Source organism: Phalacrocorax aristotelis, chromosome 2 (assembly GCF_949628215.1).
Source record: "Phalacrocorax aristotelis chromosome 2, bGulAri2.1, whole genome shotgun sequence".
NCBI classification, from domain to species: Eukaryota; Metazoa; Chordata; class Aves; order Suliformes; family Phalacrocoracidae; genus Phalacrocorax; species Phalacrocorax aristotelis.
The window spans coordinates 16,814,953-16,841,968 of record NC_134277.1 but is presented as its reverse complement, the minus strand read 5'-3'; the positions used below and the strand labels follow the sequence as shown (position 1 = coordinate 16,841,968).

General features: G+C 37.0%; 1 protein-coding gene across 2 annotated transcripts in view; it reads left to right on the top strand.

Annotated features, from left to right (window-relative positions):
* ZEB1 (zinc finger E-box binding homeobox 1) overlaps positions 1-27,016 on the top strand; it is a 122,105-nt gene that overhangs the window by 79,683 nt on the left and 15,406 nt on the right. For both annotated transcript variants that reach the window (XM_075082514.1, XM_075082513.1), the window contains exons 2-5: positions 15,136-15,336; positions 20,620-20,682; positions 21,371-21,532; positions 24,595-24,797. In XM_075082514.1, coding sequence (XP_074938615.1) covers positions 24,768-24,797 — 30 coding nt within the window. In that variant the 5' untranslated portion in view covers positions 15,136-15,336; positions 20,620-20,682; positions 21,371-21,532; positions 24,595-24,767. The remainder of the gene's footprint in view (positions 1-15,135; positions 15,337-20,619; positions 20,683-21,370; positions 21,533-24,594; positions 24,798-27,016) is intronic.

The window sequence follows — 27,016 nt, the reverse complement described above, 5'->3', positions numbered from 1 at the left end:
CAAAAAAATGCTTTACTAGGTATCATGTATACACTTAATATTTTCAGTAGTCAATTAGCTTTAAGATTGTGAGATCTTTTTCCCCTTAATTATAGCATTTTCTGCTACAGAAGTTTAGACAGAGATACTATCATGTCATCATGTTATGTCTGCTCTGAAGTTCCCAGCTTTGCAAGATATTTTCTTCTTCATTAAGACTGTTTTGATAGATAGACTATCATTCTTCAAGGCTAGCAGTGCTGTTTTCTCAGGATGTTACTTCACTTTTTACAGAAAACAGTCTGAAATAGTTTACTAGTACGTCTAATAGCTTGCTGCTTCATCTGAATAGTTAATATTGAGAAGTGAATGAGAATTTTTTTAATTTAGGCTAGTGCCTGAATTTAATATTTCTGTGTTAGAGCACATATGCAAGTCTGTATTTCAACAAGAGGGTCTTTTATGTTTCCCTGGTTTCCTTGAAGAGGAAAGCAGCACTTTCTCGGTGCTCGTTTGAACCTTCATCTCTCTCTGATGGGGAGGTGCTGTAGTGTCACAGAGTCAGCATGGCTGTGCAATTCTGGAAACTCATGGCATTCTCATACCTCCTTTGTAAACCTGACTTCTTTTGAAGCATGTGCTAACTATGCCTGTGAAATATCGTGATGGCTGTTTGATGGTTATGCTTCGACACGGGGGCTGAAGAGCTGGTTTGTCCAGTTCTTGGTCCAAAAATCTGGGTATAATTGCCTTCGCAGGTAAACTTGGTAGCTATATGTGAACAGTTTGTGTAGGAATGGAAGGGTGCAAATCCAGATCAGAGTTTTAAAAGAAGTTAACAACCCTGCTTTTGGAAGCATCTATCATTTATCATTTGATCTTCAGAATAAAATAAGATCTTGCTAAGGTGTGCTGTGCACTACATTCACAGCCTTTTGAAGTGAAAACGTTAGTATGGCAAAACATGTTTATTTCCTTAATATAATGTCAGAAATATCAATCAGGTTTCATTCTGATTTATATAACTATACAAAGTTCTATTTAAATGTGTAAAAACTGACTAATGTATAATTTCCTATTATTGTTTCAGCAACATATATTATCCTTACAGAATGCATCTTTTGAAAATTAAACTTTTCTTTAAGCTATGTGCTTCCATTTAAACAGGATAAATGAGACCTTTCATAATCTCATGTATCCACCTGTTTAAATAGAACACCAGGGAATGTCTACCCTTGAAATCCAGTAAAACACTGTAAATCCATTGCCTGATGTTTCACTGTCTCTTTATTTGTGCTCCTACACTGCAGTAGGTATCTGGAATGATAGCTGTTCATTATCTTGCAAAATGAATAAGCCACACTTAGAATTTAGATGGTGCTTTATTTCCCACTTCACACAAATAAATTATATAAATGGTCAGTGGTTTAATATTTTAAAAGAATTGAAAGTCAGTAATGTGAAAAATCTGTAATGTAAAAATTAATATTGCAAAAACATAGTAGATAATTAAAAATTGGAGAGACTGGGAACTTGTCATACCACTTCCAGACAGTAATCTTCTACTGCCAGTGTTTTGGTTTATTAGCTGTGAATATAAATGCAAAAAATTATATGCATTTCATATATGAATATGTGTAATAAACTCATGTTATTCAAGATGCAAAACTGCATGAAGCAAACCAGATCATCCAAATTACGTACTAAAACTCTGTCCATCCATATTTTGGTATTCTAACATCTCTTTGTAATCTTTGTTTTCAGAAAAGGTGAATTAGGAATGTCTGATATAACACTGTCATGATAATAACATATAATGTCTACAAATTAGTTACCTTGAATCCAAAAGTCATGACCCATATTTTGAAAACTGAAACCTAGAACACCACTAAAAATGCTCTTCTGTTATTATGTGAAATCAGAGTGAAGCCAAAATGTAGCTTGTCAACTTCAATGACAATTTTAAGAAAAAAAAAAAAAAAGTCCCTTCTCCTGTGCCATAAGCAGGGGACAGCCAGGGGAGTTACTTGAATACAGGAGTGTTTAAACCTATAGTCAGAATAAATAGCTGACCATTATGTATTTAACAAACTTAGCTCTCTTTCAAGAGGTATGTTTAAGAAATTAATTACACATTAATAAAAACTATTGTGAAATATGAAATGAAAATAAAATTATACTGTCTGAATAATTTTTATAATTTATTAATTTGTATTATATTTATACAATATGTGTTGCATAATTTATTGTTCTGTTAATCTAGGAATGAGTAAAGAAAATTGTCAGGGCTTCGTAAGACGTGTGGTTCATTGTGGGGATATCTCTACCATGTATAAAATTTTCTTAATGCTGAGGACTTTTCTAATGGCACCTTATGATAGCTGGGGGCAAGAAAGAATTGCTGTAATAGACTACTTTTGAGTATAAAATGTGGCACTTGGGCTGTCATTCTTCTGCCTTCTATCTAAGAGGATCTCCAAACTTTAGAGCCAAACAGTTATTCCTGTTTTACAGTCTTTTTATTATCTGTGAAATAAATACTTACTATATATAAACCTAGATAGTGATGTTATATGAAATCACCAGTATTATGAAATATATAATATACATATTTCAATAAGCATGTCAACTGTATCTTCCTGAAGAATTAACCTGTCCTAATGGTACCTGAATTAATGGCACAAGATTCAGATCAATTCAGGCATGAGTAAGGCTCTGTAAGAGAGGAATTATTTCACACAGTGACTGAGTTAGCATTATGGAGTGATTTTGGTTACAATTGATAATTTGTACTAACCTGCATTTTTATGTATAATGCTAAAACACAGCTGTCAAGTTTTTAAGTATGGATTAAGGTAATTATCAAACTCTAATTCAGATCAAGTCTTTAATGAGGATAAATCTAAAGCAACTGTATTACAGGTGTATTCAGTTTATGCTACAGTTATGAGCAAAATTGGATATTGCGCTTTTTTAGCAAGTTGGTCAGTATGAGGGAACTTGTATGTAGTTTTGAAGCATGCTACTATGGTATGTGTCTGTGTTTTATGCCTATGTATCTCTTACTATGATTATCTCCATCTTGCTGCAATCAAATAAACTCCTGTAACTGATCACATTCTCGCAAATGATTGGTACCCATTGGTACCTAGTAGCAATAAATGATGAGGCAGTTTTCGGTGGCTCATCTTAAACTTGGTGACACTTATCTATGTGCATGGGTTAACTTTTACTGTGGTAATAAATGACACATTTCTAAAAATCTCTCTCTGAGAAAGTAGTTAATGATCTTGCCTTTTAAATACTTCTCTTAGCTAACTTTTTTTTGTATGTGAGTTCTATGAAGGAACAAAGTGTCAAGAATCTGGAGTAGGAACTGTGTAGAAGCAATGTGGTCATCTTATAAATAGAGCATTTTGAACATAAAGCAGCGTGGTACGGTCACCAGAGGACAGGTGATTTTTGAGAGGTAAAACAGACTATGTAAGACAAGGAAATACTTCTTCCTTTCAGCCTCTTCTCAGTTTAGTTTACTGTTTCCAGTTGTTCAGTAATTGGAGGTACTAAAAGATGAAGGCTTCTCAGATATTTGTACATCTCATGCTTAACTTTAACGATCACCACGCTCAGTTGTTTCGGGGGCAGTAAACCATTGTGGCCATCAGACTGTACGTGGCTGTGAGGGACATCAGTCGGATGTGTAGGTTGGTTTTTCCAGTCTTCTGAGCAAAATGATAGACTATAAAACTAATACTTGTGACAGAAATGCAAACTTGCCTGGGATGAAATAGAATGTAAGGGAAAGTTTCCTAATTTTTACCTCTTCACTTGGGAGCAGAGAATGATTAGATCACTGCTGCCTACCCAAAATTGGTCCCCACAGTATATTCTTTGAAAATTACGATTTTTTAAAAAATTATAAACATCAGGATTTTATCTATTTTATATTTATGTCTGTATAATTTTATGGGAAAATTATGCATGTTCTTTAGGAGAAGAAAAATGGGTGGAGATTTAGTCAAATGTTCCTGCCTGTACATTACATGGCTGTCCCTACCTCCTATTTGACGTTTATTTTGTACACGTGCATTTACAAATATAAATACTTGTTAAAACTTTCATGTTGAATAGGAGAGGTTTTGTCACCTATAATGAGTGAACACTTTTCTGCATTTTATGAGGCTGCCTGAGGGACAGCATTTAAAATGGGGGAGCTGTGAGAGAGAACATCAAACCAAGGTATGGCTGCTCCCATGCTGAATGTTTAAAGCTGTAATGAAATTATTGAAATTTTTTTTTTTCCAGTAGATCAAAAAAAAATCTTGGAGGTGATATGGTTCTTTCTGTTCACTACTCTAAGTTTTTATAAATACTTCTTAAAGTAATACACTTCACATTTTTCAAAAGTTCCTGATGGCAGCAGTTGACATGGAATTACACAGAGTTAAGTTCTCATTTGTAGAAAGCTCTGCAACCTTGGCTTGTACAATGGTGATAACAGGCAAACGGTGTAGTTAATTTTCTCATATAGCTTCAGCTGTATCGTTTCTGAATGTTAATTTTTTTCTTATGGGACCATTTTTAGTATTTCCAAACCTATAAGCACCTTGTAATAATACCATTTTTCAAATTATGCTGCCACTGAGAATTTTTGTATTTGCATGTAGAATTTACATCAATCCAGAGACTAGAAGGAGGGAATATTTGGACAATAGTTAGCTTTTTCATTAGAAAAAGGACCATCATTTGCAAATCCAATAGAGAAATTACCATTGCAAGTCCCTCTGTCTCACTGAAAGACTGAAAGCCTTCGTCTTGCAAAGCTATAAAGCTTCCATTTTTAGCACAGGAGAGCTGCAGAGTAATGAAAAGTCTCAAAGCAGCGTGCTGAAAATTACATTTCTTAAACTACTTTTCTTAAGTAGCCCTAATAAGATAAATATTTCAAAATCAGGTTATTTTTATATGATGATACATACACAAATCTAATTTTAGGCTATCAAACCTGAAAATGTGTATGTAAGTATGTGTATGTATGTATAAACACATAAGCTTATGTTTTCCTGTGTTTTTAAATTATTTTTGGACCAAGACTAAAAACTTCAAATACTTGTCTGTGTACTCTCTACTTCTCGCCTCTGGACTGATGTCAGTTCTGCATGCAGACAAATTCCTCCTATGAGTGCTGGAGTTGATTTTAAAGCTGTTTCCTGCCCTTATAAGTTCTATAAATTTTTAACATGTAGCATTACAGCATCTACAAAGCCCTTCAAAGTGACATACATTTGGAGTCTAGCATTTCTAGGAAAGGCTTATATAGTAACTCAGTGTACAACTGCTGTGATTGTATTGCTTGGATGATGGACAGTTAAAACTATAAGGTATATGGACTACCTTAAGAACTCCCACTTGGTGACCCAATGGTCCTCTGTATTGAGGCCTCTTGTTGAAAGGTCTGCCTGCATAGTTTTGGTGATCCTTTCTAATAAGCATGAAACCAGCGTCCCCAGTTGAGCTTGGCATCTGCAGTCTCTGGAGTTATCTAAACACACACGGCTGCTGTTGGCAGGTCATCTTACTAGATGATACTTGGTAATGTTCAGAGATTATGACAATCAGCACTGCAGATGGGAACAACCATGCCTATGATCTTAAGGTATTTCAAGCAAGAGGAAGAAAAGCTTTTAATTCAAGAAGCAACCCAAAGGCAGGAGGTGGTGGCGGTGGTCTCTCTTTTACTGGCTGATATGCACTGCACATGACAACAGTCCTAAAGCTCCATCACCATTCACTCATCTTTAACCCTGCACTGCAGTGCTGAGTGATTTGGGTAGTCACTGGCATCCATGTCTTCTGCGCAGCCTTCTTCAGTCTCCCAAAGGTAATTTTCAAGCTTTCCTGTGTTGCTATTGCAGTTTCCCTGTCAGGATGTTTGCTAGCGGTGTAGATCCAGACTCTTTTTGAGGAGTATGGGATTCAATCCATAGAACTTGTCACACAACCTCATCTGCTTTCATCTCTAGGAGACAGTGGTTACTGGTTCTGGCCGGCACCTGTCACCACAGGCTCTTGGCTATCCAGAAAGACCACATATAGCTTTCCTGTCAGTTGCTGGTGTCCTGCACCCAGGAGTCTGTCAAGAATTTGATTGATCCCTTCAAAAGTATATTATGAAAAGGAGTATATGACCTGGTTGCTTGTAGGAGGGAGGAACAGGGTAGATAACCCAAGAGATCCCTCCCCTCTACAGGCTGAGATTTTGGTGCCAGTAACATTTAATCATTTTTGTAATGAATGAGCAATGGAAAGTTTTGTCCTTCAGACTCTACAGGCAAGAAGTGTGTGTCCCTTCCACAGGTGTTTGGTTGCAGATGCCCATCCTTCAGTGTCTTAATTCAGATCAGGACTGTGGCTTTGAAGTGAATATCCTGTTTGTCCTGTGCTTTGACTTGGGAGCATCCCTTTTTTTATACGAAATGAGAAGATAGGCTCTGGAAGCATGCTTAAATGTGTTGCAGCCACTAAGGAAAATTTACTCCTGAAGACCAGCCTAGAGCCTGCTGGTCTTTAAGTTAAGAGTTAAGAGACTGCCTGAAACTCAGAGTGTTTCACCCTATATTTCTGTTTCTCTTCCACCGTGCTGCCTGCTAGTGTGGGTACGAGCTTGCTGTCCTTGCCATCAGAACCAGCAAGTCTTACAAATCCTTTACAATCAGTGAGACTTGTTTTCAGGTCCCTCTCCTGACTTGGTGTTGGGCTCAGCATCCCAGAAATAACACAGAAGTAAAATCTAATGTCTTAGGTATGTGGCTTGAATAGTTTGGGCGGTGTGGAGGGAATACGTATATTTTTCTGCCCAGAACTCATCTTAGTCATGGGCAAAGCAGATAGTTGGCTAAAGCAGCTGCCTGCCAGGAGCAGCCAAAGCAGCAGATTCCCCAGCTGCTCTCTGCTGACTGCTGTTATGCACCTTCGTAGCAGAAACTCCACCGTGTCTGCCCCACTGGGAAACCTGGAGCTGCTTCTGCTTCTGGATTTCTAAATAGTATGCTACCAAACTGTCCTGTTAATCATATCATATGGGACTAAGCTAACCCTAAATCAAACTAACAATCAGATGAACAAAGGCAAGCAGCAAAAAATTTAATCACTGAGACTGGAATATTTGCCAGATTTGCTCCAAGTATCACTTATGTCATCTCAGAGTCTACTGCCAGAGCTTTAGCCATTACCCTAATGCTGGGGAAGTGGCTCTGACTTAGATCATCAGGCTTTGCTCCAGGCTTTGCCATATTGATAGAAAAATTCAACCTCAAGGGTCAGTTTATTTTCAATGTCAAATACTGATTGATTTTAAAACCATGATTTAAAATTGACAAGCAGAAAATCTGTATTTAGACCACTGATTTTAATGTGTGTTGTGTAAGCCAAGCCAAATGCTTAGTCTTACTTTTGGTACAGCATTTAGAGCATGTTTTAGTATGCAGTCTACTAGCAAAGCATTTATTTGAAACTCAAAGTTTCTTTGAGTTGACCAGAAGACCAAACAATCAGGTACATGTGTACTGGGATAATTTATATACCTCAGTGCATATTAAGATTCGTTAATTTTGGGGGTTTTATTGTGTCAATCAAAATGTGTCAAGCTGCATTTGACTGGACATTGGTATTCAGTTAAGAGGTGTAAAAACGTTTTGGAAGATATTTTTATTAGTTAAACAAAATTATCAGAAATGTGCTTGGTACATGTAAATATTTAGCCTTACATTTTTACAACTATTGATGTATTTACAGAGCACACATGGGAGATATAAGTTCAATCCCTTCATGGCAGAAGAAGGACTGAATCCAGTTCCCCTTTTCCTCTGTGAGCATGCTCACGTGTGTATATGTCTAAATGAACAGAGAGTCAACCTTTTATATATAAAATATAGTTCAGTTCTCCACAGTTACAGCATATATACTGTCCTTAAAAGCAGAATGATTTTTCTGAAAATTTCAAGTATGCTTTTAAATTAAATTTTAAATGGATTATTTCAGAAAAAAATAATCTCTGGCAGGGTTTGTTTTTTGTGTTTTTTTTTTTTGTGGTTTTTTTTTCTTGAATGATTTAATTAAGAGTATAATACAGTTTCCTCACACTTTTCATGTAATGAGATCTCATTGTAGTGTATTTTTACTGAGTTCTACAAGGTGCCTCCACTTGTTGTAATGCGTTCTGCTACCTCCACTCCCCTCTGTAGTGCCGCTGGCTGTCCCAGGACTATGGGAATTCACCCTTCTGACTGAGTGAGGCTATAACGCGATTGGGAAGCAGTGAATATTTTCACTAAGGGTTGCTTGTACTTGTTTGGGAAATAATGACAGTGTTTCCAAAAAGCCAGGCAGTAGTAAGGCAGTTCAATTCTAGGTAAATAAAATTGAAGCAATATAAGTGGAGGGAGGAGCAGGGTCCCATGATGGGTTCTGACCTGATTGTGTTACCATCCAGGAACAGCATTTCTGGGGCTACAGAACATGAAACCTGTCGTCGTGTCAGTTTAACTACTTGTAGCAGTCAAGAAAAGTCCTAGAATATGACTTACATTGTTAGAAAAGGGAAGAAAACAGCACATTGTCATGCTGCTATTCTAATCCATGATGCATATGCATCCTGAATGCTGGGTGCAGTTCTAGGTTGGCATCTCTCCCCCATGTAAACACAGCAATGCAGCAGAAACGATGTCCAGAGAGGTGCAGAAAAAATGATCAGTGGAACAGCTTCTGTATGAGTAAGAAGTGGACAAGGACTCTTCCCATGGGAAGGGGGGGCTGTGCAATGGAGAGTATAAAATCATCATGAACAGCGTAGAGGACACAAGTGGGGAGGATTTAGGGGACAGGCACTGAATCTAGTGCAGAGCAGATTCCAAATCAACAGAAGAAAGTTATTCTTCCCACAGCACAAAGGTGTGAAACTGCTTGCCTCAGAATAATGTGGGCGCCAAAATCTTTGTGAGTTCCAAAGGTAACCAGACAAATTCACAGAAAATGAGGCTGTTAGGTATGAAGACAATTTAGAAATTCCAGGAGCCAAAAACCTACTGGAAACAGGTGGAGAATTTTAGGAGAAGCATCAACGTATGCCTTCCCTTTTCTGAAGCTCTTCCCTCTATTTCTGCTTCAGACGGTAACATGGTTCTGTATATATTATTGCATGGAAGGTACTTACTAATTTCAAGTGTAAACTGAGAAGAAAATATGCAAAGAACGTAAAGGTCTAACTTTACTAAAGGTACTGGGCACCTTATCAGTGGAGACGCGGAAGTATGGCATTTCAGTTAGGAGTAGTAATAAAATTAATAGTATTCCCTAAAATCTATATATAAAATACTGAATGCTAAATTATCAGGTTTCTGCCTTTGCAATATATTTTGCTTAAAATATTTTTAAGACGAGAGCAAAGTAATATGTAGGTGCAGGTTTTCAGTTGAGCTGACAGAGCAAATGGTTTCCAAGAGATGATTGTAGGCTGTCAGAGCAGAAATCCATGAACCAAGAATGCACTACACAGAGCACAGTTGTTCCAGTTTGTGGAGTCAAAGGTTTCTTTTCTAACAGTATTCGTGAATAAGCTGTCAGAATTTTTTCTTATTAGAACTTGGAAGAGCTTTTAGAAGTAGGATTTCTAAAAGATTATAATCTCTCGTACCTCTTCTAGATCTCCAGCCTTTTCAGTGTTGAGATACTGAACCCACACAACACACGTCTTGGATACATGTGTCCAACCTCTTAAAAAATTCATGGGTGTTTGTCTTAACTCACGAATTCCTAAAAGTTTGTTTTTTCAATGGAGGTAGATAGGATTTTGGATTAAGTATGGAGAGGTATAAAAGAGACAAGTGGTAAGAATGTTGGACCAGACTCTACATAAAAGACAGTGACCACTGGCAAGTATGGAAGAAAAAATTGTAACAGATGAGGTTCAAAGCATCCTTCCCTCTGTACACTTCCAGATCCTGGTAATCCATATTAGAGGTTACAGGTCAGTTCTGTTGAAGCCCGTCTTCTCTTTAGTGCAGTTCTCTGCTGTTGACACCTGATCTCAAATTATTCCGATACATATTCCACCATGTACTTTTTTCCTTGTTGAGATGAGTACGTTGCTATCAGAATTTGAGTGATGTGAACTTGATTGGGTCATTCTTAGTGTCGGGAATGTTGTCTTTCATGTCATCTAATGATTCTGAGGGCAGATCTGGATGGGGGAGCGGTGAGCGGGTACCTGCTGGCAGCTTTTTGAGGCGCTTTCCTTCTACTTCCACCCACGTCACTCACTGTTTTGGGGACTCTCCCATTACAGTACATGCTATGGAAACAGTGAGTCCTAGAGTCTTTCATCACCGCCATATTAGTGTTCACCTTACATTTCCTGGGTTTATTGGTTTTAAATCAGAGAACTGAAGATTCTTTTCCTTTTAAATACCAGGTTTGAATTTGACAAGATATGTATTGTGGTTTCCTAGCTGTATTCAACAAAAAAGAAATATATTTCTCTGTTTTAGCTCTTTAATTGCTAATTCTATTGAAACATATTTCTTTTTTAATTAGAATTGTGCAACATCATACATCATCTCTGCATTTAGGACTGTAAAAATCCAGAAAGCAAAGCTAATTTTCTGCAATTCATTTTGCAGTCATTTACGCTTAGAGCAATGAAAGCTTCAACTATGGATACTCATTTATTCCTTAAGAATCAGGATACCATAGCAAGACAGTGATCAACAGGAAATGAAGTAATTATGATTCATAAGATGTATTTTTCATGTATTGGTTTTAAATGAATATTTTGTCTTTATTTCAGAAGATACGTAGTAATGGTATAAAAAATATATTTATGGAATACATATTTAGTCTTCAGTGTCATTTGTAATACATATGTTGAAAATAAGGCCGCCTTTTCTATTAATCTGTGAAAGTAAAGCTGAAATTAATAATGAAACTATTTAATAATGTACATTTTAATGCTAAGTTTGCCTACTATATCGTAGCAGGGTAGGCCTGTATGTCTGTTACACATCGTATGTGCTTGCATGGTGACCTGTTTTCAGAGGCTTACAGCCGTGGTTCATGGTCTGAGTCAGACTTAGCTATTACAGTTGAAGATAAGATTCCCTTCAGTGGTCTGCTTCTTCTCTCCTGCTGCTGATGGCCGTCCCCGGAGCAGTGGTGGCCAAGGGTGACGTAACCTCTCTATCCATCCTTGCTTTTCACAGAGCAGTGTCTCATCATGGAGACATTAATTGCTGTTTGTGCCAGTTTTCTGTGATTCAGGCTGAATTATTTTGTTTAGGTAGTCGCTACTTTTAAATTACATTGAAATATTTGTAGTTACTTCATTGGAAAGCTGTAACTGTTCTTCTAAGTGAGGCTTTGAATGTGTTTTTTATTTTCTGCATGGAATATTTGGCCAAATTAGAAGCCCCTTGAAGTCATCATTTATGTATATTCAGTTGAATTTCTTTCAGAGGTTGTAAGCAGTAGTGTCTACATATTGCTTTTATATTGAGTATATTTCAATCTCTATCCAAAAAGGTTTAATTAAATTTATTCCTCCCAACTTCAGCAGTTACTGTGGTGCCAGCCATCAAGCAAGGCTCGTGAGCTTATTGTCCTTTTCTTTCAGTGGTGGCTATTCTGAGGAAACATCAAGGGCGAGAGGAGAAAACACGCAAAATGATGTGCAGATAGGGAAGGTCTAAATTTGGCTCTAGGATTGAACTGGAGAAGGGAGAGGGGGCGGATGGTTACCCCTGGAGCTGGATGCTGGGTGCTGTAGTTCCAGGGTTTCTTTAATGTCTTCATACCGCTGTGAAACATGTAGCCAAAAATGTGTCTGAAGCAAACGAAGATAGCAGCCTGCTACTTCCACCCCTTAGTCTCTTAGGGCACCAGGAGCCAGATGTGCATTGCTGAAGTGAAGCTTCACAGCCATGCAGGCATCAGTATGGTACCATGTAATGGGATTTTAATTTTAATTAGCTAAAAGTGCAGTAAATTACGGGGTTTGATTGTTTTTAACCATCGTTTCTATTAAGGAATATTAATACATTCTTTGAAATCAAACACTTGACTTTCAAAGTTGAGCATTCAAAAAAAGTTGGAAAATGTCAGAATGAAGATTGTTCAAACTGTTTTAATTTGTCCCTTGCATGTATGCATAATGATAAGATCTTTAATTATGTGATCACATAATTTTTTCACAGGAGGAATGGTGCCCAGAAAATGAATCAGGGCTGTTTATTAAAGGAAGCTGTTGCCTCCAGAACCCTTGCCTTAATTGCTGAAAAGCATAGTAATTTAAGTAGAGGGCTGCAGGAATCAAAAGCATGCTCTCTAAGGCATTTGAAGGCCCCACTGAAAGGCTGGATTTTATGCTCTCTCTTTCAAGGAGTTTTTATGTGATTCTGGAAGGTCACTTATTTTGGAGGTGATGTCTGTGTTTCTAGTTGCCGTGGCATGCAGGCCAAGGTACCTGGGCTCTGAGCACAGCTGCATTTGGAATGAACACAAGTGTGCTTTGAATATATAAAATGCTGTAAAAATGCAGAGTCCTCTGAAAAGTAAGGCCCGAAATGCCTTACACTGACGTGGCAATGCCAGCATTGATGAATCCTCTGGTTTTTAAGTAGCCAGTTTCTTCTCTCTAAAATGGAGGTACCACCTCCCTTCTGCAGTACAGTTAATTATATGTTTTGAAGCATTTCTGCTGAATGCCATGTAGGGAAATTATATATAAGATAATATAGTTATATAATGTAGAGTTATAATATATTGTATATACATATATATAATATATCATATCGTACATATAATGAGGAATCCCATTTTGTGTATTTTTTTTTCTCCATAAGTGTAATTCTTCAGGACAAACTTTCTGATTATATTTTCATTTTCCATAAAAACACTCTAAATCTAAGGGAATCCACTTAATTTCCCAAACTAAACAGGAAGTCTATTTTTGAAAATCAAGTATACATTATCTACATTACTGAAATCTGGACTTATGCCAGATCCCTGCTCTTATTGATCATCTTTGCATGTGGCAAAGGTAAATACATTGGTGGTTTATGTTAATAATCCTCTACATCTAAGTACCACAGTAAAACTCAGTTAAGACAACAGGCTAAAATAATTTTTGCACTTCCTCCTGTTTTATGTCTGTTCTTACACTTTTTTTAAAGTTGCATTTACCATTTGTCAGGCAAATAAATTGGCAAATCTCTTCTGCTTTGGTGAGTGAATACACGCATATCTTCTCTTTCACACAGTGTTACAGTATTCCTTACAGTATCTATTTTACTTTGCAAAATCAGTTACAGACTATAAAGTGAATATTAATTTTTCAATTTAAATGGACTAGATATTTTAGGCAATTTGCCTAAATTTGTTGCCTTAGAAGAGGTCGATACTGTGAATAGCGGGACATTACTACATTTTTCAAATAATAGTATGTGTATAAAATATGGAAACATGGAATTATTGTTTTAAATTCAAAAGGCTCTTTTGTCACGCTTATGCATGTTCTAGAGGAGATGTTTTTCTCCTGAATTGGAAGGAAATGAGATAGTAGCCTGTCAGTTCATAATGTTACTCACTTTCCTTGCTTAAATGCATTTTTAAATTACTAGAATATCTACTTTAAAAAAAAAAAACTGACCAGAAAAGCAAGAGTCTAATTTGTTATTTATCTACCTTAATAGGCAGGATTTCACATGAAAGAATCAGTCTGGCTTCTCATGTGCTAACAGTGATAGGATGCAGGTATCATAAAGTAGCATGATTATGTGCCTCCCAGGTATAATTCTGATAACCACTGAAGGAGTACTGCAGCCAAGACAAGTCTTGTTAGTTTACTCATTGATCAGTTTATTCACTTTCTTGAACTGTATTTTGAAGCGTTTCAGTAAGAACATCAAACTTGGCAGCAAAAAATTATGCACATATAGATCTAGATGCTTAATTTTTTAACTTCTGTGTGAGTAACAAGACATTTCAACAGATTGTGAAAGTAATTTTTTTCTATATACATAAACCTTACAGTTTAAGTTGATATGGCTGTAACTGATCCTTTGTGCTTACATATGAAGACTGTTTTAATAATAATCTGCTCCCATATGTCAGAAACATACATATCATCGTGTAATCCTTTGTCCACAAGACTCTCACAGTATGTTCTCCAGGCTGAAAAAGCAGAATTATTACCTTTTCATAGTAGCTGGGGAAAGTGTCATGCGAGATTTCCTTTCTAAGTCACCTTTGAGATTTTTCCTTTTACATTCGCCCTGCTAAGTCTTTAGTGTGATCTCTGGGTGTAACTACAAGAGCATTTTAGCTTGGATCAGGAGCACTTTAGCCCTTCTGAATCAAATCTCCTTGTTGTTCCCATATATTGCTCCTCGATTCACATAGCCGGAGCATGGGGGTGTCATGGGGGGAAGCCAGTGAGAGGATGGACTGGGTGAGCACAGCTTGTGTGTGTGGCTGCAGACAAGGACTTGCTGTGTGGGACTGGACCACCGTCTCTGGAGTGTGCTCAGCCTGGGGTCCCTTGGTCTTCAGTGCCAGTTGTTTCACTACAGTTTTGTTCCTTCTATACCCCACTGATTGCTACCTACGTATAGCCTATCCTCATTATACACATCTGTCTGTTACAAAATGTTGTTTATGAGTATTAAGTGTTCCACAGAATATTGACCAGGCCATAACATTCTTAAAGGAAACATAGAGTAATGCTGGTATCCAAATTAGAGTGATCCAGTTGGAAGCCTGATGCTTCAGTGTGGCCCAAAAGACAGCTCTGGAGTTGTCCGCTGCCTTTTTTTTTTTTTTTTTTTTTTTTTGCAGCATTAAACTGTATATGCAGAAGTGTAGAGCTATTGTGGTTTCCTAGCAGTAGTGGAAGCCCAGCAGCTGCCACATGTCTCCTTGTGTGCCACCATTACATCCAAGTCGCTCACAAGCCACTGCCATCCCCATGTGGAAAGAAGAAATAATAATATGACTCCATAGAGATGTCCTAGATATAGCATCTGGCCACAGTACTGAAAGCTTTGGACCTCCATGCTGTAAATTAAGAGTGCATTGATCAGTATTTTGCTTTTTGTCTGTCCACAGTCACCAATTATAATAATGTGGTAGAAGCAAACTCAGATTCAGACGATGAAGATAAATTGCATATAGTGGAAGAGGAAAGTGTAACTGATGCAGCAGACTGTGATGCTAGTGTGCCAGAAGATGACTTGCCAACAGACCATACAGTATTACCAGAAAACGGTGAAAGAGAAGGGAGTACGAACAGTTGCTGGGAAGATGAAGGTACGTTCATTTTCACTGATGATGCTATGCAGAGAAAGGTTTATAAAACAAAGATTCAACAGAACTTCTTTTGGTCACTTTGTTATGGAAGTAACATTTAATATTCACAATAAAAAAGTGGTTTCTAATGTATTGTAATATATTTTATGTTCTTTATTTAGTATTTGAGGCAGATTCGGAGGTACATTCATTCCATTGGCATTGTTATACAGGAGCGTCACATCTGTAGATGCAGCATCTACAGAGATGATGTGATCTGGGTGATCAGAGACTAGTGACTTGCTTTCAGTTTTTTTAGGTCTTTTTGTGTGGCAGGTCTCTGTCATAGCTTCCAGTAAGGTTCAGGGTTTGCTCAACTTGGGGAGTAAGCAGTAAACCAAAGACATGAAACAAAATAATAATAAGATGTAAATTTCTCCCTGTGAGCTGCTTCTGCCTTTTCCCATGTAAAATATAGCCAGAAAAATAATTTTTAGATTATTAGATTTAGAATTGACTGTCTTACCATAATGAATCTGTATTTTGAAAACACTGGAAGGAGGTAAATGTTGTACATATTATGCAGCAGCTTTAGAAGCTGAAAATTTGAAGCAATCAGGAAATGGGCCTTTTTTTCCTGTGGAATCAGATACTGAGTTTCATAATATCACAGCATGCTTACATTTGAGCCAAATTGGGATAAATGCATAAATTAGTGGAATTTATTGTGGAATTTGGCCTCAATCCCCTGAAAGATACAGAATATTTTCTGGCGTATCCTTGTTTGTGTCTGAACTGCAGCCGCAATTCTTTAATGTCCACCTTGTTAAAACTGGTGGTTTAAGAAAAATTGCACGACCTCACATCTAAATAAACAGAAAGCAGTCATACGGTCCTTAACTGCAGTCCGGCTGAGAGAGAGCAGCTGAGAGTTGAAAGAATAGCATCAACTCAGCCTGGTTTTACATAGCTGCTATAGCCAAGGTATGCTGTGCGGGGAAATTAGTAGTTTAGAGCTAAATTGTTAGGTAGGTAATTTTCTTAGTTCTATAATATCTTTGCTCTACTGCAGGCTATATCTATCAAGAATTGCAGTTACACAAAAATGGGCTGTGTGTAGACTATTTCTTGAACTCTTCAAGCATAGATGTAGGAAACCTGAAATAAGGAGTGAAGAAGAGCACTGGCTCACAGAGGTGCTGGGTCAAGACCCTTTGGACTGAAGGTCTCCTGGAGATGTACCTACAGGTAGTCATGACATGGCATCTTGCCTCAGACAGCCTTCTGGAGTTTTGCAGAGCTCTAGACATGTGATGGCATCTTTTCTGACTCCTTAATTCTAACGTACCATTTTTAATGTTTTAAAAATTGTTTGCTAAAATGAAGCATTTGAACCAAATTCTACTGTGATTGTAGAATCACAGTGTAGGCAATGTTTTCTCTGCCTTGGTCATTGCTGACAAAGACAGGCTTTCATCATTGTTTAGGCAGACAAAAGATTAAACATTTGCCATGCAGGCTTGCTAAAACTACCATAAATTTCTTCTGTAAAAATTATGTATTCTGAAGCCTCTTTTGTAGCAGTCTGGAGGGTTTTTAATTGATAGTAAGGTTTTTTTAAATAAATTATTTGAATTTCTGGCAATGACTACCTGAGAAAGATGAAAGCTACCTTAAGTTTTATGGAGCTTTGATTTGCTATGGTAAGGTCCTGTTTATTGTTTTATAGCTTTCCTAGAAGGAAAGGTGTGACCTGAAAATCATACCATCAGTTTTGGTTGCACATTAGAAATCTGAAGGACAGGTATCAAATACATGATCTCTCTCATACAGAAAAAGGTACTGGGGTGGGTGCCCATGCAACATGAATACCATTTTCAGTACTGGTGATTATTTTTAGAAAACATACACTACAGCAGTTTTAGTAAGTTCTGTTTCATCGGTAAAGTAGTACTGAAAGTTCCTGGTTTTAGCTGAACTTGACAGAATGAATTTTTTACATATATATTCTGTTCACAAATGCCCAAGAATAGAAACAACACACGTAACATTTCTTTATCAGATTAGTTTCCTTCCGTTTCCAGTCATTCTAACTGAATTTCTAAAAGACCTTCAGAACAGGTGCTTTAAATATAAGGTGTGTATCTCAAGAGGTTTAACTGAAACAGTCATATGGGTTTGAAAAAGTGAACCACGTGTATCCTGCACAAATTGTTGGCAGTGTGCCAGCAGTCATGTGTGCAATGATTCTGTAATATGATTTTTTTTTGCTTTACTTTAAAACCTACAGTACAATTTAAAAAAAAAAAGAAAAGGTTAAACATTTTGACTTATTATATTAATACACTTTAAAAACATTATTATTTATTACAAGTATTTAGCAAATCTAGAGATCTCAGACCTGGAACAAAGACATCTTCGAAAAATTGAAAATTTAAAAAAAATGTCCAGACCTTGAAATAACTTTGAAAAATTAATGAAGTTATGTTTTATGTTTAAGGTCTTCTTGGAACTCAAAAATTATTTTCACTCATAAACTTTTAGGTTGAGCCTGTGTGCTGTAAGATGGATTGTGTTCTTTCAGTGGGGTGGGTTTTTAAGGAAGATTGCTGCACTATTTTGTATTCATTTCATTTGGGAGGAAGGCTAAAAAATGTGGCATCTTCTTGTTCAAGTTTTTACTCACAGAAGCAAACAACCAGGCAATACTGTAAGCTGTAAATAGTGCTTCCTGCATGCATATCAGAAAACAAGCTCTAAAGAATTTACATTAGAAACTCTTTTGATGGGCTTTGGAATTTATTCCCCGTTCTGAAGATAAGACTGTGGTGGAAATTTCAGTGAAGTTTGTCTTTCACCTACAGCCAAAATTTCCATTTTGCTCGTGGTTTAAATTTGATCGGTTATCTTACCATGCAGAGATCTCTGCAGTCAGCCTATGACACAGTGACTGTGTCATGCATGTTCACTGCTAGTACACACTGTTGCCTGTGATCTGAAAATCATTAGCATTTAACCCTAGGAAGTCCCACCGTATCTCTAAGCAGCTGCCCATAAGCAATGATGAGATACAGAAGTCTAAGAACATGTTTTACAATTATCTGGTATGTCTAGATGTAGTGCCAAGGCGGATATTCGTGCCCTAGATGCTATTCGTGGAGACCTGTATTTAAGCAGCCATTCAGCAGGTAGCTCAAACTTCTGGAATTCAAAGCTGTGGCTTCTACTTGGTGGAACAGTGTCTTGAGTTCTGTTCCCCCATCATCACATCCCTTTCCATTGCTTCCCAGCAGCTGTATTTGCAGCACAGTAATTGGGCTTCTGAGGGCACAGTTGCAAAGTTGCCTTCCTATGTGGACCATAAACAGCCATAAAGGAGCTCTGCTTAACTTCTTTCAAATTATTAATTATTCCTACAGCATTAAGGAAGATCACCCCCTGTGGAAAAGGGCTCCTCCCTGTCTTACACCCAGCTTTTAGACATTGGGAAAAGACAGTACCAAACAGAGGCTATAATTATTAGAATTGGGAGGGTTTTTAACTTCACGCAGATTAATCTATAATGCCATAAATTGTCTGACGTTTCATTGGGTTGCATAGCTTTTGTTTGTACTGAAGCCAGTGGAATTTGCTAGAGACACTGTAATTTAAATTTCTATGAGTAACAACTTACTGATATCCCCCTCTTCCGCAGAGCCTATTTCATAATGGGAAAAATCACAAACCCTTTTTAAAGAAGAATAGTGGGTTTGCATCATGATTGTTTTTAAGAAATTAAATTTTGGATTTAAATTTACATTGCATGCAATCATCCATCTTGCAAATTCTGAACCAAGACTGGTTTCATGAGCCAAAATATAATTAGTTCACAAACCAGTATTGACCAATAAAATGCAGACTTTGGGGGTTTTTTTTTTAGATTACAATTAAAATTGAAGTAAGATTTGAGAGTTACAGTTTCCTTTTAAGCATATTTCTTGTTTGTGACTATCTGCAGATATTTTGGTCTGTGGGATTTTATCAAAGTAGACAGAATTAACAGGTTTTTCCCTTGAGGAAGCTGATACTATCTGAGAACTTAAAGTTCTCCTAGAATTTATCATCTTCCATGTAGAGGAGAAATTGGTATCTCCTGTAATTAAAAAGCTGGAATGTTCTGGGGTTTTGACTAGCCAAACCAAAGGATTTTTCCCTCCCCTGAAGTAGAGGGAATTAAGGTAAATAAAAGTGTAACAGTTGCCATTTCATATCATAGCAGTTGTGCAGTCTAACCTCCTGTGTCATGCAAGTCTTTTTCTACTGCGTAGCTCTGAAGGATCTAAGCTTTCCATAATAAAACTATGGAATAGTGCTTTAATTTGACATATATTAGCATAGCACAGCACTGATAAAGGAGCAAAACAACCAACATAGCTGTCCTGTGCACTCCTGCCATAAGCCAGGTACTGACAGAAATGGCAGCAGTGGCCTTGCCATTAGAACTTCCGAGTCCAAGCTACCCAAGAAACGTAAATTAGGAACAGCGGGCCGATTCGAACCAATAACCTGTAGCGAGTTAAAACCTCCATGCTGCATCCTTGAATGTTGCAGCTCGGCAGGAGCTGGTGGAGCTTTGGAGGCAGGTAGGCTCCACCGCGTTAGTCCTACGGACGTCTGGTACCTGCAAACTCGTACTGGATATTGTGAAACATTCTTGTAGTGCACAGTTGATCTGAAGTGGGGAAGCATGTGTTTAAAATCCTTGTTTGTTTAAGTAGTCGCAGCCTATAAGTGGTTTCTAGATGATTTACAAGAGAGAATGCATTAGGTAGCTGTTTGCAGACATTACCAGCAAATTATCCATCATTTCAGAAAACTGCTAATTGCAGAAAATAATGTAAATGTATTTGTTTTATGATACTCTGGTTTCTGGAAATAGTATTCCAGTATATCAGCTGCATTTGTAGGTAGGGTTATTTAAGTAGCCGACTCTGGATTTGCTGGAGAAACACACTGTCCCTGTCTTTACCTCTCTTCAAATAATAGTTAGTATTTAGTATTGCTTCCTTTTAAAATTTTGTTTCTTTAACCATGGGATATTTTTGTGGTTCAACTGATTACACACTGCTGAAATAATGTGCAATCCATACTTTCGAAAGGACATTGTGTTCAAATGCAGTTCTCCTAAATAAGACATGAATGGAAAAATTGCTGAAGTAACTCAAACATATTAGGTTCTTGGGGGGGTGTATGACTTTTGTTTTTTGTAGTTTGGGGGGTTTTTTTTAGTATTCATTCTTCTTTTTGTGAAATGTACTATTTCAGCTGGAAAAGAAACAAAGGAAATCCTGGGGCCTGAAGCTCAGACAGATGAAGTTGGATGTACAGGTATTTTTTTGTTAGTCTGAGTCCCTTATTCATAAAGTGCTATTGAATTTTGGCTAGGTGAGTATCCTTCTGAAATCTTTTAAATTCTCCCACCTCTCTTTTTGCTCTTCCACGCTGGAGGCCTTAAAACATAAACAGTGTTTTAGCTGAGGAGGAATAGCCTAGGCGCCTTTTGAGTGTCCTGGGTGCGGAGGTGTAGTTGACCAGTGACCAGAGCAGTCCTCTCGGGCGAGGGCTGACTGCAGCACCGCTGCAGCTCCACGTCTCCTAAGAGAAAACAAGAAATAACCTTGATAGTATGTGTACCTGTATAGGATACAAGTACAGGTCAATAGATAGTGCTTTAAACTAATAAGGAATATACCAAAATAAACTTAAGATAATACTGTATCTTATTATCAACTCCTCTGTACTGATTATACAGAAGGCAAAATAAAATGTGTACTTCGGTTTCAGAACTAAACAAAAACAGAAGCTTTGTTACTTTGTTATTTCTCTGGTTGACAAGAAATATAACATGTAGCCCATAGAGCTTTTAAAAAGATTTTTATACCTATAGGGCTGTACTAGTATTTGTACAGAGTTTTGAAGTCCTTGGATAGAGGGTGATTTGGCAATGTCAATTACTGAATATCATTTATGTTCTTTTTAAACTCTTCATATCTTGTGTCGTGTTTTTCACTCTTAGTAAAAGAAGATGAATGTGATTCTGATGCAGAAAATGAACAAAACCATGACCCTAATGTTGAAGAATTCCTTCAACAAGAAGATACAGCTGTTATCTACCCTGAAGCACCTGAGGAGGACCAGAGACAAGGCACACCAGAAGCTAGTGGTCAGGATGAAAATGGTAAGTATGCCGCAAGTTCAGTTCTTATGAGATAAATTGTACTAACTACTTGACCCAAAAGTTCTGTTGTATTTTAGAAGACAATGAATACATGTGTAACTTTGCAGGATGGGGGAATCTTAGTTAAATAATTATAAGAGGATGGGATCATCATGCAGAAAACATTACTACTTGATTTTATGAAACAAGACATACACTGGGGTTCAGTTGGATGGGTACCTAAATGATAACTTCCATTAACTGGAAATAAAAACTCAAGCTTTCATAAATCCATTCAGTAGCATTATATGAAAGAACAGAACAAACATCAAACATTTATTAAATATAATAGGAGTGAAACAAGATAGTGTAGTTTTATGTAACAATAATACAGGAGGAGTTATGTTTCTTTTCTTTTTATATTTCTAAGCAAAATGCCCAAAAGGATCTGTTAGATAGGAGTTCTTTTATTAGGTAGCCAGTCTATGGCAGGCTTTTTTTTTTTTTTTTTTCGCTGAAAAGACAGCAATAGAGAAAAAAAGCATTGTTTATACAAAAATGTTTATGTGTCAAAATAATGACTGGTTGATATTTTTAAGTAGATACCGTGTTCCTGTAAGGAAGTTTCATCTTTAAGATGTTCTGAGTGTCATACTACATTTCTTCATCATGAAATGTTGAAGGCATCTTTATCATTAAATATTTGAAGGCAAAACCTGTTTGGATTGGTTTTGTGTTCTGCAATGCTTTCTGAAGTATTCAGCTTTCATAACATGTGACAACTGTGGTTTCAACCAGATTGTGTTCCTTTATTGGAGTATTTAAGATTTTTCAAAAGAAAGTAACATCCTATGTAAAGGATTAGGAGTTGTTGTGTTCCATGTGTTTAAAAAAATATACATAACTGAACAAAAAATGTCATTGTAGCTCTATTACTGTACTGGAGTCTGAGGGAGAGCATTGAAAGTGGTAATGCTAACAATTTTGTTTTGCTGTTCCCGAGATTTTATGTTATTAGATATTTTAGCAAAAAAATAAGTAAATTAAAATATTTGAGAAATTTAAACTGTGTACATGCCTATTTGTATATAGAAATAGGACCTGAATTACTAATATTTTGTGGTTTACTTTAGAAGTTTTGCAAAATTCAAGTAAGATATATGATCAACAGTAGCATCTTAAAAATTACAGTTCAATTAAGATTTTTAATCTGTGGTTGCAGTGGCCCAGATTGTTACATTAGTTGCAGTATTGCAATATGATTTCCATGTAATCATTAAAAATACACATTTGTATCAATAATTTAAATTGGACCTATCCCAGTAAGTTCACAGGGAAGTATTCTGAAAATCACCATGTTGATCAATAATGTTCAGTGTTTTAATCATTTGGAACAGAAAATGCCAAAAATATAGTGATATTTGCTAAAGATACATGCTTCCAAACCAGGGATCTGGACAAGAGAATTGACAGATAATTGGAGTCTTTAGTGGCTTTGGGAAACCACTGCCATTTCACTGTCTGCTCCAGTGGAAACAGAATTTAAGTTAACATGCTTCTGATATTTCCACCGAGTTGTATTTGTGCTAAAATGGAGTATTCTTTATGTTGGGTGAATTGAATTGTAGGTGGGGAAAAAAGAGAATTGAAGGGAAGCATACTGTGTCTACACATGTGGGGACAGGTTCCTTTCTGGACAACCCCAGCTAATCCAGGAAAAGCAGAAAGGGGTAGAACAACACAGAAACCAGTGCAATGTGAGTGTTACCTTGCCCGTTACCATAACAAGTGTAAAAGAACCTATATGACAGAGAAGGTGGTGGTTTTTAGTAATAATGAAAACTGGTCTGACTCCTCCTTTTCCATTGTTGCAAGAACATGTTCAGTAAAAATAAAGTCAGTAAATTCCACAGAAACAGAATGAATTGCTACTTTATAGAGCATATAATCAATCTATGGTGATAACTTCTGGAAGAGGTCATGAAGATAAATAATTCAGAAGTACTTTCTAAAGTACTGGTTAATTTCATGAGTATTAATAATGCTTGTATTTCTGCAGCTTAAAATGACAACGTGTAGAAATTTGACCCTTGTGCTTCAGAGCATAAAATGATAATCAGTAAAGACCTTCCACCTTCCTCTCCTGCTCTCACTCAGCACAGTGGATAGGTGCATCCTTGGAAAATTTGCATGGATTTCCGTGCTGTTTGCAGAATAATGTGGTCATTGGAGGATACCACACCTTATAAATCGATAGTTTGATCAAATACGGCAAACCTTACATTTATTTAAACGCACTTTTATCAATCTATAAAAGATTTTTTTCAACCCTTTAAAAAATTATTTTTTCAAGCATAAAATAAGTTACTATACATGGGGGATAGATAGATGCTGATAAGAAGAGATGGAGTTAAACTTCATAAATGGTGACTTCTCAGAAGTAGGCTTGTGAAATTAATATTCAGCTTCAATCTGCTAACAGGTACCTATTTGTGTACACGAATTATAGAAGACAGTTCTATTTTTTTTTTGTTCTGTTTTCTCTTACAATTCTGCATCAGGTAAAGAGAGAGCAAAAATTATTCTCTGAAGTTTGCAAATATTATTTATTCCTTAGGAACCGAAAACAGGATCACCATTAAATGTTTCAGTGATAGACTTAAATGAATTTGTAAATGGGCCTTCAGGATTGCCTGTGACTGAGCTAACCAGATCTACAAAGATTACAGATAAACCATGTTTCACAATTTTCAGACCACTTTTTAATCAGAAATACACATCTAGGAGCTGTAGTGCTGTACTGGGAAGTCCAACAGACTTGCCCTGAGATGTGTGGCTTTGGGTAATCGTATTGTGCTGACTCTCTCCAGTGTACACAGGGGCAACCATACCGTACTGTAGTTAGTAACATAATACCTGTGGGGAAAAAAATAAATTCTCATTATTCCTTTTCTAAAGCAGATGGAACTTCTAGCAGCTGCATGCTTTCTTTCAGTCATATGTAAATATAAAGCATATTTGTTGATGTTATATGTTTGGAGCTTACATTTATTTAAATATGGTGTATTGTCTCTCCTGTCTAGGAACACCCGATGCGTTTTCCCAACTGCTTACTTGCCCATATTGTGATCGAGGGTACAAACGTTTTACCTCTCTGAAGGAACACATTAAATATCGCCATGAAAAAAATGAAGATAACTTCAGTTGCTCCTTGTGCAGTTACACGTTTGCGTACAGAACGCAGCTCGACCGCCACATGACATCACACAAATCAGGAAGAGATCAAGTAAGTGGCATTTGAATTAAGGATTTATCGTCCTCTGTAACAACACTGTGATTTGCTATGTGAGCAAAAGCATCCAGAGCAAGCGAGCTGTTCATATCAGATTATCTACATGCTGAAGGCACAATCCTGGAGCACACACTTAAACTTGCTGCCTTTTCCATAGCTGCCAAAGGATGAGATCTGAATTCCTGTGCTTTTATTCATCTAGGCAGTATGGTTGGGGTTAAATTTTAGTTTCAGAAGTGCTTTATTGCATTTATAGGTAATAAGGTTTTTCCTATTCATTGTCTAACGTCACATAAGAATTGTGACTCAAATTTAATCTCAAATCTTTAGTGAAACACTTACATTTTGCTTTCATAAATCCTGTTTGGCTAATTCAAAATTTATGGTACCCATTTTTGCCCTGAAGAAACAAACCACTGTGTTGATTCTTTTGCTTGAACTGTGAGATACATTTCAGTACTAAATGAGGCAGTAAACCAGGCTAAAGATATTCTGAGCTTGGTTTCTGTGGTTCATGGGCTGACCTGAGAGCATGGGTCCTTGAAATGCCTTCCATGAGTTAGCCATCTCATCACTACAGAAGGTCCTGAGATTCTGTTCACTCCTCTCTCTCTTTCTTTTCTTCTTTTATCCCCACAATTTCCTACCATCCATCCCCAATTACATGCTTCCATAGCTTATCCGAAGCACCCTGAGGCTGAGGAACCAACTGAAACTCACTGAAACAGTCAGGAGTTATCCAAGGGAAAAAGATACAGATTTTCCACCATCAGGTTATAGAGAGAGGCTTGAAGACTTTCCCTACTAAGGACAGGATAAGAAGGTTGATACTCTCCAGAGAGGAAACAGGAGAGAAACATCACAGAAAGATGCAAAACAGTGAATAGTGAAAGAATGTAAAGGGAAAGGTTCTTCAATATTTCTTGCAGCTCCAAACCAACAGAACTTTCATTAAACTGAAAGGCTGTGACACAGAGTAAAGGAGATGCTTTTTTGCACGTTGCATATTAACCGCTCGTCTACAAAGTGTCTCTAAATCTGGGGATTTAACAGGCTTAAAAATTTATTATACATTTTTATACCTAAGTGTTTACATTAATGCGTAAATTAAATAGTTACGTTGTTACAAGAAGTAACGGCCATCCTGATGCAGAGATTTTACAGTCTCACAGGATTTGGAATAACCTCATAAGTGTATTCTGATGTGGCAGTTCATGGTTCTTCAAATATATCTCCCATGAACAATTTATTTCTCTCTTGTTCTCTTACTGGCTTGGCTTCCACCTTAAAGGTACTATCATCCTATATACATCTTATATTTCTAACTATAAAATCTATGAATGCTTTTTGTATAATGCTTTTTTTGTGTGCTATATTTATTTCCAATTTTTCCAGCTAGAAGCCTAAGACCAGAAGAATAAAGTAGCTGAAAGGGCTAGAAGCCTTTCCCATATTTGCGTTGAGTTTGAATGAAAAAAGAAAAAATACCAAGCCAGTAAACAATCTCAGAAGAATTGCTACAAAGAGAAGCTTAAATTGTATTCCTTCAGATATATTTTAATGGGCTTATGCTTTTGAAGGCACAATTGTATTTGATAAATGTTGTTGCTATGAAGTATCTGTAACTCAATATTATACCCATTTAAGTGTGGTTTTTCACTAGAGCCATAGCCAGAATCAAAACTGCAATATCTGGTAAATTTGAAATCTGTGTTTGTTTATGTTATTGTCACATGGTTGTTATGCCTTCAAAATTGGCTTCATGCGCACGTAAATGATTGCATCATTTGCGTTATGGTAAATTAAATTTTTTTCAAAGAAATCATGGAATCATAGAATGGTTTGGGTTGGAAGCGACCTTAAAGATCATCTAGTGCCAACGTCCCTGCCATGGGCAGGGACACCTTCCACCAGACCAGGTTGCTCAAAGCACCATCCAGCCTGGCCTTGGACACTTCCAGGGATGGGGCATCCACAACTTCTCTGGGCAACCTGTTCCAGTGCCTCACCACTCTCAGAGTGAAGATTTTCTTCCTTAGACCTACTCTAAACCTACCCTCTTTCATTCTAAAGCCATTACCCTTTGTCCTATCACTACATGCCCTTGTAAAAAATCCCTCTCCATCTTTCTTGTAGGCCCCCTTCAGGTACTCTAAGGCTGTAATAAGTTCTCCCTGGAGCCTTCTCTTCTCCAGGCTGAACAACCACACCTG